This window comes from Chiloscyllium plagiosum, chromosome 4 (genome assembly GCF_004010195.1).
Source record: "Chiloscyllium plagiosum isolate BGI_BamShark_2017 chromosome 4, ASM401019v2, whole genome shotgun sequence".
Lineage (NCBI taxonomy): Eukaryota > Metazoa > Chordata > Chondrichthyes > Orectolobiformes > Hemiscylliidae > Chiloscyllium > Chiloscyllium plagiosum.
In genome coordinates, this window is record NC_057713.1 from 131,090,395 (window position 1) to 131,110,529 (window position 20,135).

The window sequence follows — 20,135 nt, forward strand, 5'->3', positions numbered from 1 at the left end:
GCACATTCCCCTCCAAGCAACACAGTCCTGACTTGGATTGAAACCACCTTGACTGTTGCTGTGTCAATAAACTCCTTTTCTAACAGCTCGGTGTAACGCCACATGAAGACTACAGTGGTTCAAGAAAGCAGCTCAGTATTACCCTCATGAGGTCAATAAGTACGAACCGTGATGTCCCATCCTGCAAATGAACTTCCAAAATGTTTTACTACTAAATGTCTAGTTGTGCCACTTTGGGGCACTTGATGAACCACATGGCATTGTATTAATGTCATGTATGAGCCAAATCATAGATAAATGTGATGTTTCCTTCCAAAGGGCCATTGGTGTATTGTTTGGGGTTTTAGTGATAATTCTGAAGTTTGTGTGGTATTTAAAGTCATAAGGTGTGAGTAATAAGTGCAACATCACAATCACTCTATATTGAGGTGCTAATCACTGCAATACCATCCACAAACTCACAGTTATGTGTGACAATGCTGCTCTATTAACAAGGTCATACTGCCCTTGGCTTTCTTTTCAGAGAGGCCATAAACGACACAGACACTAAAAAGCCTGAGGTTGAAGGGTTTTAGGGCCAGTTTGATAATAGCTAGCAGATACTGCCTCAGGCAGAAGGCTTTCTATTGTTAATAAAAACACTTGTACAATGGAAGGGGAGTGGCCAGTTCTCCCAGTTTGGCTTTTCTCTGGTTTGGAAAAAAGCTGCTGGACCCAAAGAAGCAGGTCCATGCTGGTCCTCTCTCTCTGTCTCTGACATCTCTCCTGTAAGACCCTGTGTATGATTTTACCTTTTGTACCAAGGGGTGTTTATGGGGATTGTTGTAAGTATTTGGAGCAGCATCATGAAGTTGGGATGATCTGTTGGGTTTTCAGAGAGGTTAAGTTATTCAGTATTCTGTGTTCTGTTGTTTGTGTTTCAGTAAATACATTCTGTTTTGTTTAAAACTTAGTGGTTTCACCAGCTGCATCACTCCTAAAATATCCACCTTACACCTGCTTCAAACAACTCGCAAAGTTAGGGTCTGGGCCACCTTTCTGAAATGTTTTGAGGGGTCTGGCATGGTCTGTAATATATGTCAACACTTACCTCGATACTGTCCTATCCCCCGTAGTCCAGGAATTCCCCACATACATTCGAGACACCACCCACGCCCTCCACCCCCTTCAAGCCTTCTGTTTCCCCGGCCCCCAACGCCTCATCTAAAAATACCACAGCCATAATGTCAACAAGTGCCTGATAAATGGTACATATCATAATCAGACAATAAGCATACTGTTCTAGCCTAATGGCTGCTGTTGTCAGAGACGAATACAGAACAAACTAACATAATATTTCATTATCTTAGTTATGTAAAGCAGTTACCTTGGAGCTGACTGTGGTGTTCGGTCTCTCACTCCAAGATTCTTAGCTGAGTTCTGCACTCTTGCTCCCTGAAATAAGGCAAACACTTTCTCATTGACAGTAAAGCTAATCCAATTGTTTTAATGCAGATCTTGGAAGAAACTGCAATAATAAAAGTGCCTCATCAAATTAACATTACTCATTCATAACATGTAGGATCTGCAGGATAGCGCTCCTTGGATATTAATTTAATCCGAAAAGGAAATTGTAATTTTGTTTTGAAGAGGATGCACTGACGAGTGTTAATGTGTCAAAAGAAAGAAAATATTCATGTGAATCCACTTTATCATAAATGTCATGAATATCTCAAAGCCCTTAACCTACAATTAATTACTTTAAAATGCAGCGACCACGTGCATTTAAGGAAAACATAACAGCTACTTCTCAGAGAATATGATCACCGAAACAATAATGAAATAAACGAGCAGTTTGTCTGTTTCCGACATAGTTTGTGAGGGAGGAATGCTGGCCTTGGCACAGAGTGTGTTTAATAACAACCAAAATACACAACCCAGCAGCATCAGAGAGTGTTTAATAACAACCAAAATACACAACCCAGCAGCATCAGACAGTGTTTAATAACAACCAAAATACACAACCCAGCAGCATCAGAGAGTGTTTAATAACAACCAAAATACACAACCCAGCAGCATCAGAAGATAAAAACCAAATTCAGGTTCAGAACTGGAAAAGGTTGGAGATTAACCGGTTTAAATCGAGTACGGGGACAGGAAAAGGAAAGAACAAAAGAGAACATCTACGATAAGCATTTGGGATATTATGAAAACAGAGAAAATGAATGAGTGAGACGCTGATGGTGCAAGACAAAAGGAGATGATAGTGAAACTAGTAAATAAACAAAAAAAAAAGAATGGTAAGATGTAAAATGAAATCAAGAATCACCACCAATGGCTTCTTTACAAAAACAGAAAGAATATAAAATAATGAGGGGCAAAGACAAAAGTATTTTCCCTCGCATGAGAGAATTCAAAACTGAAGGGGCATGTTTTTAAGGTGAGAGGAGAAAGATTTAAAAAGGACATGAGGGGCAACTTTTTTTTTTTACACAGAGTGTCTTGTGTGTGCAATGTACTGCTAGAGAAAATGGTAGATGTGGGTACAGTTACAATGTTTAAAAGACATTTGGGTAGGTGTTTGAATAGGAAAGGTTTGGAGGGATATGGGCCGAACACAGGCAGGTGGGACCAGTTTAGTTTGGGAGCATGGTTGGGATGGATGGATGGAAGTGTTTGTTTCCGTGTAGTGTGACTCAATGACTTTATGAACCAAAAAGAACAGAAAAAAATTAAATTAATGGAGTATGGTGCAACAGACATTCTGATCTGAGATTGTGGTATTTAATGTTGAATTTTGGAGGCTGTCTAAGTTCACCATGAAAAGATGAGATGGTATTTCCAAACTTGGGTTCAGCTTCCTAGAAATGGTGTCAGAGATTGATGGTGGAGAGATCAGAGTGAAAATGGACAGATAATTAAAATTACAGGTGAATGGAAGCTCAGGGTCACATTTTCAAATTGACCAGAAGTCTTACTTGCTTCAAATCCGATAACTCAACATTTTTCCAATTCTTTGGAAAGATGAATCTAAAATATTAACTCCACAGTTTCTGTGGTTTCTCCACAGATGCGGCTAGTCATACTGAATTAATATTTTCTAACTTTTATTTCAGATTTCTAGTTTCCACAACATAATATTTTTGTGCAGGGAGAACCCTTGTTTGCATAGGACTTTTCAGATTTCTGAAGGTCATTATAACAAGCGAATGGAAATGTGGCTTTGCATTTGATGCAAAAATTGACAATTCCAACGACACAGAACTCATTGTAATACATTAGAGTTCAAAACCCAAGCTGTGTGCAAATCCTGGTACAGTTGATGTGATTCTCTTGAAGTATTTCCTCCTCAAGCTGAGGGAAGTTTCACTAAATTGATCCCTGGCAAGGGGAGGTTTGACAAGAGGCTGGGTAAGTTGTGTCAATATGTTCTGGAGTTTCAAAAGAACAAGCAGCAATCTGACTGAGACATACAAGATTCTGAAGGGGCTCGCTAGGTCAGATTTCAAGAAATTGTTTCTGCTTGCTGGGAAATCTCAAACATGGGCACAGTCTTAGTCTAGTTCTGTAGAACTGAGCTAAGAGTAATTATAATGATATAAAGATGGAATCTTTGTAAATACTGTGAAGGATTGTGGATGCTCCGTTGTTGAATGCATTTAAGGTTGGTTAGATAGACATTTGTGTCTCAGGGAATTAGGGGAGATTGGGACTGTTTGGAAGAGTAGAATTGAGTCTCACAATCTGCCATGATCGTACTGGACTGGAGAGCAGGGTCTTGAAGTGCAAGTCACCTTAACAAGAGGACTTTTGACTTACTCTCTCTATCTAATGAGAGACAGCTGGTGGTGTGGTTAAGTAGTGGGTAACCAGGCTGTAGAAGATGGAGCCTTCATGGTGACCTCAGTCGGTGTAAGAATTAATCCCTCAACTTTAGTGGAGGACAAACCAGTCAATCAGCAGGCTCAATACGATCTACGCCTGCAGTTATTTCTTCTGTTCTTCAACACAACTTTGAATGTTCAAGAATATGTAAACCAAAATGGTTTTGTAAAAGGAAACTTTAACAATCCCAGCCTAAGAGTCAAGAATAAGGATACAAAGTGACAAAATACAGTATGAGGAGCAAACATGACATCCAACTTTGAAAGGTCTGTCGGAAGTTGAGTTTTTCAATGCCTAAACATTAGCACATAACCAACAAGTAAAACTTATTGGAAAATACTTTTCAATGCAATCTCCAATATAGTTTTGATTAGGTCTTTTAAAACATAAGACTGAATGGACAATTACTGATTAACATTGAATTCAACAGCAATAGTTCATTTAATTTAAATATACGGGTGTAATCATGAAATATTTTTGTTTTAACCTGATTTTTCACAAGTTTGCAAATTAAATATGCTATATATGGTAATATATTTGACATATAATCAGGAGAGCAGAAATTGAAATATTCATGCCCTTATTACTTTTTCATCAAAAAATCTCCAAATTTTTCATTTCCTGGACATTGAAAGTTAATTTGAGTAACAAAATGATTTTTTAAAATGTATTCATTACAAAAGCAAGGCTTCATCTTGCCCTCCAGCAATGTACATTTCTGGAGCCTATACTTGGCATCACTCTTTGCCTTTGGTTAATATTAAGTAATGAAAAGGGATTCTTAATTAAATGTAATGTGTTAGAGTGACCTGCCATCAAACATTTTTCTAAAGATTATATACAAAGCACTCTAGGAAATGTAATCAATGTATCTGCAGTCATAATTAATTATCTGCAGCAAAGTATTCTTTGTAATAGTCGTAAATAGATCTTTATGGCATTAATAATCTTTGATAAAATTGAAAAACTGACAGGCCTATTCCTCTTCCATGCAAAATCATTAAATGTTCATGTCTAACTTGTAATAAAATAGATCTTTTCATGATCTTCTTGGCTGCCTTTGAGTACACACTATGAAATCAGCATGCTTTGAAGTACTATTTTTAACCCTTTTACAACATCCTCTGTTCATTGGTACACTGAACATTCTTTCCCAGTATTTGTAACGTTTTTAGGCATGGAGGAAATCATAGTCATCCAAATTGTTGATAAATTAGCTGATTAAGAGAATGGTCCCAACTTAGCACAAGCTGAAACTCTCTGTGTAAAAGATCCAACCCACAGAGCCAAACACCATCTAGTATCACAAATTGTAGACCATTTTATTCAGATCAGGGGTAACAGTCTGTTTGAATAGATTAGAATGAGCAGTGCTCTGAAAGCTTGTGATTTCAAATAAACCTGTTGGAGTATAACCTGGTGGATTGTAACACTGGCACCTCAACATCCTGATTAGAATCTTCACTGGTTTCAATTATCAACAAGGGTGGTATGGTGGCTCAGTGGTTAGCACTAAGAAACCTGGGTTCGATTCCACACTCGGGCGACTGTCTGTGAGGAGTTTACACATTCTTTGCGTGGATTTCCTCTGGATGCTCCAGCTTCCTCCCACAGTCCAACAATGTGCAGGTTAGGTGGATTGGCCAGGTTAAATTGCCCATAGTGTACAGGGATGTGCAGGCTAGGTGGATTAGCCATGGGAAATGCGTGTGATGTCCTTCAGAGGGTTAGTGTGAACCCGACGGGCCAAATGGCCTCTTGCACTGCAAGAATTCTATAAGCTGTGATTTTAAATGAGTCTCCTCCATAACTGCATTGGAATTTGGTTTTCATTTGACCATAGTTGGTGTACATGCCAATTTGCTGATGACAAAATTGATTTGTTTTGTCATTGATAACAATTTATATTCATTATGTCAAATCATGACAAATTCTGAACTGTCTGCTTGAAGATCCAATAGAATATATCCAGAACAAAACGTTGGGAACTGTAACTAAATCCATCTGTTAAATGTTTATTGTCAGCGCAATCATTTCTCTTTCCTACTTCTGTCAGAACCATTAAACAATTAATATCAGGACAGCTGGCTAAAATTTTCACATCCTATTTTGGTGTTATAGCCTTTTCAAAGCTACTATCTTATGCCAAACTTAAGGCTTAGTTTAAATCCATAAATGTTTTACTACGGCTATTTGTTATGATTAATTACCTCTATGCAAATAGTTTACCACAAACACAGAATTCAGAGATTACAGAAAACCATCCAGTCTTTGTATTACCATTGATTGCAGCATCTGAGGGGGTTTTTGCAAGGTAGTGTTAATATCCCTCCCTCTGGGCCAGGAGCCCCAGGTTCAGGTCCCACGTGCTCCAAAGGGTTGTCATAACACGTCTGCACAGGTTGATGAGAAATATCTTATCTATAACGCAAGTTGGCGTATAAGACAACTGCAAGGGTTTCTCAGATTCAGTAGCTTGACTCTACTTCTCAGCCATTACATATTCATCGTCTTCAGCAATTACTGGCTAGCATGCCCACCTCAGAAATTCCACGTCACTTGTCCTGGGTTCGGAGGGCCCTTGTGTGACTGATGAGCCTGATCATCAAGCCATATCTCCAACCACACACTGAGCAGGTGTTTCTGGGAGGTGGACGTGGTCCGGAGATCATTGGCATTCCATGCTCCAGTCTCTTTTCTACTTGCCGATTAGAATTTGAGAGTTGTCTGTTTTCATACAAGAGTTCCCTCCAATTCTTCAGTGAGGGTCACCCATACATTGGCATCGATGTTGCAGTTCTCGGGCAAAGCCTTGAGGGATTCTTTGAAATAGTTCCTTTGTCCTGCTCTCATTCATGTGCCTTTCTTCTTGATGAAGATGATTTGCTTTGATAGTTGGAACTTGGCTACAGTAGTTAGCCTTAATTTCTTTGCTCAACAAAAATATGTTTTACTTGTTTCATAAGTGGGCACAAATCATCAAGCAGACGATATAAGTAACTGTGTCAGTGAGGCCTGTTCTGGAATACTGTGTCCAGTTCTGCTCACCCTGTTATAGGAAGAATATTATTTAACTGGAGAGGGCTCAGAAAAGATTTACCAAGATGTTGCCTAGAATGGAGGGTTTGAGCAATAAAAATTAGATTATCTACAGTGTGGAAACAGGCCATTTGGCCCAACAAGTCCATGCCCAACCCTTTGAAGAGTAACCCATCCAGACCCATTTCCTTCTAACACTATGGGCAATTTAGCTTGGCCAATTCACCTGACCTGCACATCTTTGGAGGATGTGGGAGGAAACCAGAGCAAATACACACAGACAATGTGCAAACCTCACAGACAGACAGTCACCCAAGGCTGGAATTGAACTTGGATCCTTGGTACTGTGAGACAGCAGTGTTAACCACTGAGCCACCATGCTGCCCAAAGAGGGACATCTATTTTACACAGAAAGTGGTTCGTGTGAGGAATGACCTTCCAGAGGAAGTGCTGGATGCAGGTTCAGTTACAATATTTAAAAGACATTAACTTAATCAAATGAATAGGAGAAAGTGAGGACTGCAGATGCTGGAGATCAGAGCTGAAAAATGTGTTGCTGGAAAAGCGCAGCAGGTCAGGCAGCATCTAAAATGCTGCCTGACCTGCTGCGCTTTTCCAGCAACACATTTTCAGCTAAGTTAATGAATAGGAAAGGTTTGGAGGGATATGGGCCAAACACAGACAGGTGGGACTAGTTTACTTTGGGAACAAGGGAGGCATGGACTGGTTGGACCTGGGGATCTGTTTCTATGTTGTATGACTCTATGAATGGCAGTTTAAGGTATGCCCACAAGAATCAGACACTTTCCTTCAGAAATGACTGTTTGAAAAACAAGTGAAGTATGAAGATGCTTTCCAGTTAATGTTATAGGATTGCTAATTTATCACATAACTAAGCTTTAATGAAGGAAAATAACTGATTTATTTGGAATAATTCAATAAGTTATTTGTAAATTGTTGAATGGTCTTAGCTGACAAGTATACATATGAATGTATCCACCTGATGAAGTGTGGGTTGTATTATGAGTAAGCATTTCCGAGTAATGCCTCACCCATAAGGAACATTTTGTTTCCCTAGCAAACCAGGCATACAAATTCTAAATTGCCTGTAATGTAATTATGGAAGAACTCATTGTCTTCGAGTTGGCTATGAGTGCAAAATAATTAATTACTAAGCTTAATAATTGGTCACTGGATGACAGAATTCATGAATTTCTATTAGTCTACTTCTTGAAGTTTTCTTGAAATTTCAATAAAAGAGCTAATGACTTCACATTATTCCATTAAGAATGGATCTGGGTATTAAAAAAAAAACCAATTGCTATATTCATTACCAAAAAATATAGAACAGAGAGAAGAGACAAGGGGTAAAATGTACTTACAGAAAGACAGTATGAGAAAAAAGGTCACCAATGAATGGCAGTGTAAGAGGGTTTAATGAGAGCGTAGAGAGCAGGGGTTATCATGGAACACTGTCTGAAAAATACTTCCAAGAAATTTTACACAGTAGCTCCTCCTATTCCTTCCACTTTCTCGGTGATTATTCCCAACACAATTGTTGCACAGAATTTAAAACGTAAATTTCCGAGGGGTAAACAGTTCCAGGAATTATCAAGAGCCCAGCAAATACATTGACTTAAGATATTGGAATTCAAAAAGCAGCTTGTTTTTCACTGAATAAAGTCAGAATGACAAAGGTGACAATCACAAAATGTCAGATGGTCTTATTTAGTTAAAGAAAATAAAAGAGACCTAAGGGACAACTTTTTCACGCAGAGGGTGGTACGTGTATGGAATGAGCTGCCAGAGGAAGTGGTGGAGGCTGGTACAATTGTATAATTTAAAAGGGATCTGGATGGGTATATGAATAGGAAGGGTTTGGAGGGATATGGGCCGGGTGCTGGCAGGTGGAACTAGATTGGGTTGGGATATCTAGTCGGCATGGACGAGTTGGAATGAAAGGTCTGTCATCTCTATGACTCAATGACTCTAATTGGAGACAAGACAAGACATAACCTGCCATTATTGCAACAAAAGAGGTATGTCATTCAGATGGTTTCCATTTGGTAATTTGTGTTTTCACCTGGGAACAGGCCGTGTCACCATGGAGATGTCCACCAGGTTTGTCATTAGGCTTGTTTCGATGGGTGAGTACTGTAGGATGGGTGAGCTGATTAACCATGGTGCCAAGGTGTAGGTTAATCAACTGGGGGAGGTGAGAGGGGAGTGAAAAGGAGTGCAGTGATAAGGAAGGAGATAAGGATAGAGACTGGTCAGTGCAACCAAGAGAGTCAGATTGTGTTACCCACCCAGTGCCAGGGTTCAGGACAGATGCTCGGGGGAGACAGGAGCTTGGAGTGGGATGGCAAAGATCCTGTTGATGTAGTCCATGTAGATACCAATGACAAGGAAAGGAGTTCTCCTTACACAATGAGAAGTGGGCACCAAATGGATGAGTAGAATCTTGAGGGTAATTCTGCCAAGTTCCAGTTGGCACATGGTCCATAACATTAGTGAAAAATATTGTGAAGCTCAAAAACTGGTGTAGGAAAAGTCTGTACTAGTTCATTGGTATCGCTATTGGGAAAAATGTAGAGGATGTACCATTGAGACAGTGTACACCTGAACTGTGTTGGGATCAGATTTCCAGCAAATTGTATAATTAAATGAAGGACAGAGGGTTTTAAACTAACCAATGAGGAAGAGGGATCCAGGGGTGGGTGGATGTAGCAAATCAGAGGGTAAAGTTGAGTCAGATGGGAAAAATATTAAGATGAAGAACCAAAGTCAGAAAGGCACAGAGCAAATTAACCCACAAATACACCAAAGGTCAAAACTCAGTGTTGCAAAGATAACAAAAAAATACAAAACTAAAGCTATCGTTTCTGAATGTACATAGAATTCATAACAAAATAATCAAATTAATAGCATGCATTGAAGTACAAAAGATAATGGGGGAACTGAACACCTTGAAAATGTTCTGTTAATCAGGATGAGCTAGCATCAATTAGTTTGAAGAGGTAATTAAGGTAACAGACAGAGAATGGGGATAGATATGGACTTCCAGAAGGCTTTCAATAAAGTCATAAGGAACAGACTGTTAAGATTAGATTAGATTCCCTACAGTGTGGAAACAGGCCCTACAGCCCAACTACTCCACATTGACCCTCTGAAGAGTAACCCACCCAGACCGATTTCCCCCTAACTAATTCACCTAACTATGGGCAATTTAGCATGGCCAATTCACCTAACCTGTACATCTTTGGACTGTGGGAGGAAACCGGAGCACCCGGAGGAAACCCATGCAGACACGGGGAGAATGTGCAAACTCCACACAGACAGTCATCGAATCGAACCCGGGTCCCTGGCGCTGTGAGGCAGCAGTGCTAACCACCAAGCTAGAAGCCCATGGAATTGAGGGCAAATTACTGACATGGCTGAGAAACTGGTTGAGTGATAGGTGACTGAAAGTAGGGATAATGAGTAGGCACTCACATTGCCAGGATGTGACCAGTGGGTGTCCCACAAGGATCTGAGGTGGTCAGGTGTATAGATCTTTAAAATGGCACAAACAGGTGCAGAAAATAGTCAATAATGCTAATGGAATGTTGACTATTATATCTAAAGGACTGGAGTAACAAGAATGCAAATGTTATGCTGTAGTTGTACAAAACCCTGGTTAACCTCCCCCCCCTTGGAGTACTGACAGTAGATCTGGGCACCACACATGAGGAAGGGTAGATTGATCTTGGAGGGAGTACAATGTAGGCTTACAAGAATGATACTGGACTTCAGGGGTTAAGTTATGTGGACAGATTATATAAATTATGCAATTTAGAAGATTGAAGGGTGATCTCCACGGAGCCTTCAAGATATTAACTGGCAAAGACAGGGTAGATATAGATAAACTATTCTCATTGGTTGGGGATTCTTGAACTAGGGGGCATAGTCTGAGAATTAGGGCCAGGCCATTCAGGAGAGACGTGAAGCACTTTTACACACAGGGTGGTGGATGTTCGATGGAACTTTCTTCCGTAGAAAGACAGTGGATGTAGGATTAGTTGTTAATTTTAGATATGAGATAGATGAATTTTTGTTAAGCAAAGTTATTCAGGGATATGGACCAATGCCAGATATATGGAGTTCACAGAGACACTTCAATATGGAAGGAGGCCATTCAGCCCATCCGATTCACACTGACCCTCTGAAGAGGGTCTCACCCAGACCTATTCCAAAGCCCTGCATTTCTCGTGGCCAATCTGCCTAAACTACACATCCCTGGTCACTATGGGTAACTTAGCACGGCCAATCCACCTAACCTGCACATCATTGCACTGTGGGAGGAAACCCACTCAGTCACAGAGAATGTGCAAACTCCACACACTTTTTTTTTTTAAGATTAGATTCCCTACAGATTGGAAACAGGCCCTTCAGCTCAACAAGTTCACACCGACTCTCTGAAGAGTAACCCAACCAGACTCATTTCCCTACATTTACCCTACATTCTGTGCTGTATTGTTCTATGTTCTATGTTCTACCCCTGACTAATACACCTAACACTATGGGCGATTTAGCATGGCCAATTCATCTAATCTGCACATCTTTGGATTGTGGGAGGAAACTGGAGCACTCAGCGGAAATCCACGCAGACACCGGGAGAATGTGCAAACTCCACACAGACAGTCACCTGAGGCTGGAATTGAACCACTGAGCCACCATGCCATGAGCTCATTAAATAGTGGGACTGGCTCAAGAGGCTGAATGGCCTACTCCTGTTCTTACATTCTTATGATCTGATAGCCATTACTGAGACACAGCTGAACGGTGGTAGGGCTCCTGAATATTGAAGGGTATATGTCACTGAACAAGGACAGGAAGCTAGGTAAAGGTGAAGAGGTAGCACAGTTAATTAGGGATAGTATTGATGAGGTAGAGAGCACCCTGGTTCAGGAGATCAGGATGTAGAATTACTCTGGATGGAGATAAGGAATAGGAGGAACAGCCGTCAATGGGTTCCTTAACAGTAACCACAATGCAGGACAAAGTGTGTGATGGTGGATTATAGAGTGTAATTTTGAAAAGAGGGAAAATCAGGATCATTTCTGCAAAAGCCCCTAAGCATGATTGGTGCATCATCATTTGTGATAGAAACCAGTTCCTCAATTGGAATGGTTTTCTCAAGCCTTTTGAATGCATTGTAGATACCCTCACCCCATTCTCTCGTTAAGGGGCAAAAAGGTGAGCAGATCCCTTTAGTTATTATCTCCGTAAAACCCATGTGCACAATAACAATCAGCAGGGCTGTGTTGGTCATGTCGATGGATTATTTTAGTTACAGTGAGAAGCATTATACTCCTTCAGGGCCTGCTGCAGTAACTGAAAGACAATCTTTGGAGAAAGATTCACATTGCTGTTATTATTTCTTCTTTGTTCTTAAAGTCTTTGAATACATAGCCACTGAATACATTGCTTCTTAACTTACCTCACCATTTGTGACTGATTTCTTGTGTTTTACCAGAAGATGGTAAATGTGAAACGATGTTTCTTGGCAGGCCTAATCTTTTACTGCTGGTTTAGAACAAAGTGACTGATCACTTTTCCAAATGGCCTGAAGCTCGTCAACTTGCTTTACCTGAAGCTTGTTGTTCAGGGGAAAACCACCATTGAATTGACCGTGAATTGCTGTGTGCTGCCATTGCAAATTTCCCTTTTAACTTATCGATATCCTTTGTAGCGTACATGGAAACAGTTGTGAAAAGAAATTCGTTCGCCCATTCCGTGTGGAAGTTGTAGATTTTTGGTTTCTTTTCAGATGCTCCAGATCCATCACTCATCATTATTGCCTCTTCTTGTAGTTTGCTGTGTCACTCTGCTGTTGGTCACACCGCAGGTATGCCTCTGGATCAGTGCCTCTGCAAGGTGCAGGCACAAGAGGCTGAGGGGTGAGCTTATAGAGGTTTATAAAATCATGAGGGGCATGGATTGGATAAATAGACAAGGTGTTTTCCCTGGGACGGGGGAGTCCAGAACTAGAGGGCATAGGTTCAGGGTGAGAGGGGAAAGATATAAAAGGGACCTAAGGGACAACCTTTCACACAGAGGGTGATGCGTGAATGGAATGAGCTGCCAGAGGAAGTGGTGGAGGCTGGTACAATTGCAACATTTAAGAGGCATTTGGAGTAGTATATGAATAGGAAGGTTTAGAGGGATCTGGGCCACGTGCTGGCAAATGGGACGAGATTAGATTAAGGTATCTCGTTAGCATGGAGGAGTTGGACCATGCTAACGAGAGGGGTCTATTTCCGTGCTGTACATCTCTATGACTTTATGACTCGAAGACATCACTTCTCTGGCTGCAAATTGTTCAGTCAGCTTGTGTTGCTCGGATGTTGGATACGGGATATGGCAGCATTTCCCATGATGTTTCTTCATGCTGCACAAGCCTAAAAGGTAAAGTCACTGTAGTCCTTCCAGAGCATAGGGTTGCTCTCTCACCAGAGAGATAGAGAGAGAGAGAGAGAGAGAGATGACTGGTGGCGGTTTAACCCGAGGGTCACCATGTCTCAGGTGAGGGGAGAGGTTAAGAAAGCGAATTCTTTCTTCATTATAATCTGATCCAGTGCAGGAATTGAGCCCATGCTGTTGATATCATGCCACATTGCAAACCAGCTGTCCAGCTAAGGATGAAGGGCTTTTGCCCGAAACGTCGATTTTCCTGCTCTTCGGATGCTGCCTGACCTGCTGTGCTTTTCCAGCACCACTAATCTAGACTCTGGTTTCCAGCATCTGCAGCCCTTGTTTTTACCTAGCTGTCCAGCTAACTCATCCCTTCCCCTCCCCACCACTCCATGAGAAAGAACTGCAGAAAAGAACACTGGGTCTACATTGTATGGGCAGAGAAACAGGATGAGCGGAGCTGTGAATCCACACGGACATGGTGGACTGAGCAGCTTGCTAATATACTGTCCTCACATATTAATCCGAGGGGTGTGGGGTTGGGTGGGGGGGGGGGAAGGGAGCTGAGAATGTGGTAGGTAGACAAAGGTAGGGGAGGAAGTGATAGGCTGGAGAAGAGGGTGGAGTGAATAGATGGGAAAGGTGATGGACAGGTCAAGAGGGCAGTGCAGAGTTGGAAGCTTGGGACTGGGATAAGGTGGGGGGAGTGGAAATGGGGAAACAAGTGAGATCCACATTAATCCCGTGCGGTTGCAGGGTCCCAAGGTGGAAGATGAGGTATTCTTACTCCATGCATCGTGTGGTTAGGGTTGGCGGTGGAGGAGACCCAGGACCTGCATGTCCATGGAGTGGGAGGGGGAGTTGAAGTTCAGCCACAGGACAGTGGGGTTGGTTGGTGCAGGTGTCCCAGAGATGTTCTCTAAAATGATCCGCAAGTTGGCTTCCTGTCTCCCCAATGTAGAGGAGACCACATCAGGTGCAATGGATACAGTAGATGACATTGGTGGAGATACAAGTAAATTTCTGTCAGGTGTGGACCTTGGATGGAGGTGAGGTGGAAAGTGTGGGCACAAGTTTTGCACTTCCTGTGTTGGCAGGAGAAGGGGCTGGGTGTGGGGTATGGGCTGGTGGAAGGTGTGGATCTGATGAGAGACTGGTGGACAGAATGGTCTCTCCAGAATGCTGATAGGGGTGGGGTGAGAAATATATCCCTCATGGTGAGGTCTGTTTTCTGCTCCACCCTCCTCTCTGACCTATTACCTTCTCCCCACCTTCATCTACCTATTGCATTCCCAGCTACCTTCGCCCCAGCCCCACCTCACTCCCATTTACCTCTCAGCCCCCCCAGCCCACAAGCCTCATTCCTGATGAAGGGCTTATGCCAGAAACGTTGACTCTCCTGCACCTCGGATGCTGCCTGACCTGCTGTGCTTTTTCAGCACTGCACTCTTGAATGTGGTCATATAGTCAGACGGATTGTCAGTCCTTATCCACATGTTGGAAACCACATTGTTCAAGAAAAATTGGACAGCCACTTTGTTAACGGCTAAAAGGACCACCAGGAAATCTTGTAACTTGGAGAACAACTGGGGCTTCGAAGAGGAATTAGAATCAATTCCAGAGAACTGTGATAGACACAGGGAAAAAGTGGACTGACTTTCAAGACTTTAAGATGAGATAACTCTTGAAAGGGAATTGAGTTCATAGCACAAGTCTTTATAAAATAATGTTATATTACAGAGATGGACTTGTTTAGTTTCTCTTCATGTTGACAATAAAGCTTTGTTTAAAAAAGCTGAAGTCTCGTGCTATAGTTCTATTCATTAGTTGTTGGGTGCTCAGATATTTTCTTTAAATGTTTATTATCCATAACAGGGTTGTAACAATCTGTTTTTCCACACCAATGCAAACTTTTGCTTTCACAACAGCTGGACCTTAATTTTACTGGAGAATTGTAGCCCTTTCAGAGGCATTGATACGACAGGTAGCAAATCCCAGGGCAATAACAAATGTTTCAAACTGGCCATCTGGGTAAGAGCATAAAAAAATTATAAAAAGGCCCACCAAAGCAACGTTGTAGGATCATCAACACTAGTTTCATGCACCTAAAACATACATTCCTTTAAGCAATATATACGACTATTTGAAAGCTTCAGAGCTAATTTGGTATATGTAGCGCGGAGGTGTGAAACTATATGATAAATGGTGCTATAGTAAACAGAACCCAATCAGAACCCATAAGGGAGCTGAGCTGGAGAGTCTGTAGCTTTAGATTAGATTCCCTACAGCATGGAAACAGGCCATTCAGCCCAACAAGTCCACACCAACCCTCCGAAGAGTAACCCACCCAGACCCATTCCCCATGTTTACCCCTGACTAATGCACCGAACATTATGGGAAATTTAGCATGGCCAATTCACCTGACCTGCACATCTTTAGATTGTAGAGGGAATCCCATGCAGACACGGGGAGAATGTGCAAACTCCACACAGACAGTCACCTGAGGCGGGAATCAAACCCAGGCACTGTGAGGCAACAGGGCTAACCACTGAGCTACCGTGCTGCCCCTCAACATGGAACCTTACATGAAACAAACTAAAAAGAAACTACTCAGATTCTTCAAACTTATTAGGATGAACCATTACATTTTACCAGAAGGGATGAGGGATCTGCCAATACTATGTACAAGTTTTAAATATAAAGTGTCTTAAAAAACATGACATTTTTCATTCAGTATACCTGTTTCCTCATCATGTCAGTCGCCTGCATTATGTACCGTGGGGGTAAGCCATGGCTTCTTGCAAGAACAGTAGCTTGTTCTGAAGTGACACTGAGGGTACAACTGGAAGAGAAGGGAGATATTAGGTCAAAGGTTCATTTAATGCATTTTTCAGACAATTAGTTAGAAATACGTTTGCAATATTAGCAAACTCTAGTTCTTCAGAAACACTAGATTGCAATCTTAATTTGGAATCTAGAGTTTTTCCAATTTTAAAATAATTTCTTTGCCAAGCTGAACTGACAATAATTGTGGTGTGTATGTTCAAGTTCAACAGGAAGAGTGTCAAATATTTAGTTGAACTGACTTGAATGTCCGTTGCATTTAGCAAACATGTACTTAGCAGCAAGTAGGATAAATGGAGAGTATAGTCTAGATTTTCCATTGAAATGACAATGAAGCTTTGTTGCTCACCATTGAATAAGAGTAAATCAGACAGAAACCTCCAAACTCATTTGCTGTTATATATGGACAGCAGGAAGTTGCTGTCCAAGATGTCTGCTTCTTCAGAAGCTGATTATGACAGTACCTCAATCCAGAACTCAGCATTTAAATATCTGTGGAGTTTAAAGTTAGGTTTTTACCACAAAAGTGAACAATTGAGCATTAAACACATCAGAGAAAGTATAAGCAATTTTCTCTGTAATGCGACACCATCTTGACTCGTGTGAAATAATCTCTCTGGTATTGAAAATTAACATTTATAAATGTGAAATCTAAACCCTTCAATAAAAAATTATTATTGAAAGTTTAAAAACTAACAAATTCTTGACTAACATTTCTTTTCCTTTACTTTGACCGTATTTCTGTCTCTAAATTCCATCTTCTTTACCTCCTGCTTCGCATTAAACACAGGTTTTGGCATTGAATTAAATACAGAGTTCTAATTTATAACTCAGCAAGACTAAAATTCAAGTCTCCAGAAATGCTGCAGTAACTGTGTGTGCGTGACTAACCTGTGCCTGTTGACTTTGAAGTGATATGCGTAATAACTTTGAACTGCTTGATGGGCACCATCGCTGCAAGCAGGCAGTGGTTAGACAGCTCAGCGTGGGGCCTGAGTTTGTGCTAAGCTAGACTGTGATCTTTAAAGGGAAAGTAAGTGCTGGAACAGTTTGTGGAAGCAACGGCAGAGTGGCTCAGTGGTTAGCTCAGTGGACAGCACCAGGGACCCGGCTTCGATTGTCTGTGTGGGTTTCCTCCAGGTACTCAGGTTTTCTCCCACAGCTCAAAGATGTGCAGGTTAGATGGATTGGCCATGCTAAATTGTGTCCAGGCCTGTGCAGGGTAGGTGGGTCTGGGTGGGATGCTCTTTGGAGAGTCAATTACAAGCTGAAGGGCCTGCTTCCATACTGTAGGGAATCCATGAGAGTCTGTGTGGGAAGAGGAGTGAATTATGGTACAACAATGGAAAGAGAACATGGTCCAAGGTACTCTGAAGTTTCATTGGATGTCTTGCTGGAAGGGATGTGATTCATTCACAGGAATCCAGGATACCTCTCAAACAAACTTGGCCAAGGCAATATGTCACAGTCAAAGCCAAGAGTTAGCCTTTGACAACTGGATGGAATATCAGAATAACGTCCAATGACCTCACTTCATTGTCACGATCAGTGAATGATCGTTATGAGAGGCGCTACAGAGATAAAGGGCATGATTATGACATTTCCGAGTCTGTACAGCTGACAGACGCAATGAATTAATTGACAATTCTGCCCATATTTTGGACCAACCCAAAGATTACAGCTTTGAAGCTTTGTTAGATAGGTAAGGCAATGATGAAGCAATCTATCTGGGCAGACAGAGTTTCCAGTCTGTCTGCTTTAGAGCCTTTGGCATGGCAAAACCACTCAACCAATCATGGTAAGCCAAGCAGGAAGTTCTCAGGAACACTCCCAGAAAATGCCCACCTTTCCACAACATTTTCAAGGATACAAGTGTCAAAGAAGGAAACCCAAAGTCAGAACTGATGGCTCAAGACCAAAGCAAGACACAGCGAGACACAAATTTACCACAATGATTCTTACCAATTTTTATAGGTGCACCAATAGAAAGCATTGTATCTGGATACATCATGGCTTAGTATGCCAACTGCTCTGCCCAGGACTGTCAGAAACTATAGAGAGTTGTGAACACAGTCCAGTCAATCACAGCAACCAACCTTTCATCCATTAACTCCATCTCTACTTCTCACTACCTGGGGAAGGCAGCCAACATCAAAGACTACTCCCACCCTGGCTATAATCTCTTCCAACTTCTTCCATTGGGCAGAAGATACAAATGGTTAAGCACACGGACAAACAGGTCCATCCCCGCTGTTGTTAGACTTCTGAATGGATTTATCAAATTTTAAACTTAATGTTGATCTTGCTGTCTGTGCACATTGTATGGTAAGATCTGCCTGTTCTGCTCACAAAACAAAACTTTTCACTGTACTTACGTACACGGGACAATAATAAATCAAATCAAATACATAATGAAACAGAGACTGCAAATGCCAGAAACCAAAAACAAAAATTGAAATTCTTGGAGAAACTCAGCAGGTCTGACAGCACCTGTTCAGAAGAACCGATCTGAAGAAGAGTTGTTGGACTCAAAACGTTAGCTCTCCACTGCGGGCCACAAGACAGGCACAGCACTCAAACATGGAAATATCACAACAACATATCTGTAAAATGAGCAGCCACACTTCAAGGTTGAATGCTCCATATAACCAGACCATTAATACATCCCATGAGCAGGTATTTCAGACAGTCAACTGCAGAATGCATTGGTTCCATCAGAATCTTTCACCATCACTCACATTGCATGTCCTCAAAAGCAGGGTAAGCATATGCTGTGGTCAAAATTCGATGCGTCTATGACTGATAACATCCTTCCACCTCGCGAATTAAAAAGCATGCAGCTGTAGATGGAACAAACGATGGCCTTCAATGACGTGGAGATTCTTCATCCCTGGAAACCATCACATCTGAATGTTGCTGCAACACATCACCATACTGACACCATGGGAGCAGCAATCGCAAGCCTATTGAAACACAGCTACTATCACTATCCTTAACATCGGGAAGACAATGGGTCTCCAACAACCACTTTGTCTCCTCTTGACCTGACCTAATATTGTTCTATCCAGATAGGCCTTGACAGGATTAGAGGCTTCAAATGGCAGTGCAGTAAAACACATATGTGTAGATGTTATTCCGAACTTCAGTCATCCACATAAACAGAGCACTCTTATCCAGAATAAACTGGATAAAATGGATAAGATGGAAACAGTGGTTATAATATGAAAGTCCACAATATTTCCAGGAAAAACATTTGAGGCGATCATTCACATAATCACTAAAATTATCCCAGGTATAGTGGCATGCTGGAACCTATGTTATATTCTGTAAGCTCATTTATTATGAAACGTCAGTTAACTTAACAAGATTTCCACATCTCAACTCAGGGCAACACTGCTCAGGGCAATGAGCAGAATTAATGTTTGTCAGGTAAGAGCAAACAACCATTTTCTGATACTTTCAGGAGTACAAGATTTTCATTGAACAATGGGGGAAGGTGAAGAATTCTGCAGAAACAGAAACACATCTCTGGACAGAAAGCAGAGTCAATGTTTCAAGTCCAATGATACTTCTTCAGAATGGGCAAAAGTGAGGACTGCAGATGCTGCTGGAAAAGCACATTCCTGATGAAGAGCTTTTGCCCAAAGTGTCGATTTTCCTGCTCCTCGGATGCTGCCTGACCTACTGTGCTATTCCAACACCACTCTGACCCTCACTTCTTCAGAATGGACTGGCATGCCATCTAGCTTTAAATATCAGGTGTTCGACAAGTTTCCCCATGGGAGACTGATTAGCAAGGTTAGATCTCATGGAATACAGGGAGAACTAGCCATTTGGATACAGAACTGGCTCAAAGGTAGAAGACAGACAGTGGTGGTGGAGGGTTGTTTTTCAGACTGGAGGCCTATGACCAGTGGAGTGCCACAAGGATC

The 20,135-nt window shown here is 41.5% G+C and overlaps 1 protein-coding gene across 2 annotated transcripts in view; it reads right to left on the minus strand.

Moving 5' to 3' along the window:
* The window catches only part of prex2 (phosphatidylinositol-3,4,5-trisphosphate-dependent Rac exchange factor 2), a 352,480-nt gene that overhangs the window by 19,150 nt on the left and 313,195 nt on the right, over nucleotides 1-20,135 (minus strand). For both annotated transcript variants that reach the window (XM_043689238.1, XM_043689237.1), the window contains 2 exons: nucleotides 16,099-16,201; nucleotides 1,367-1,434 (listed from right to left, as the gene is read on the minus strand). In XM_043689238.1, the coding sequence (XP_043545173.1) occupies nucleotides 1,367-1,434; nucleotides 16,099-16,201 (171 nt within the window). The remainder of the gene's footprint in view (nucleotides 1-1,366; nucleotides 1,435-16,098; nucleotides 16,202-20,135) is intronic.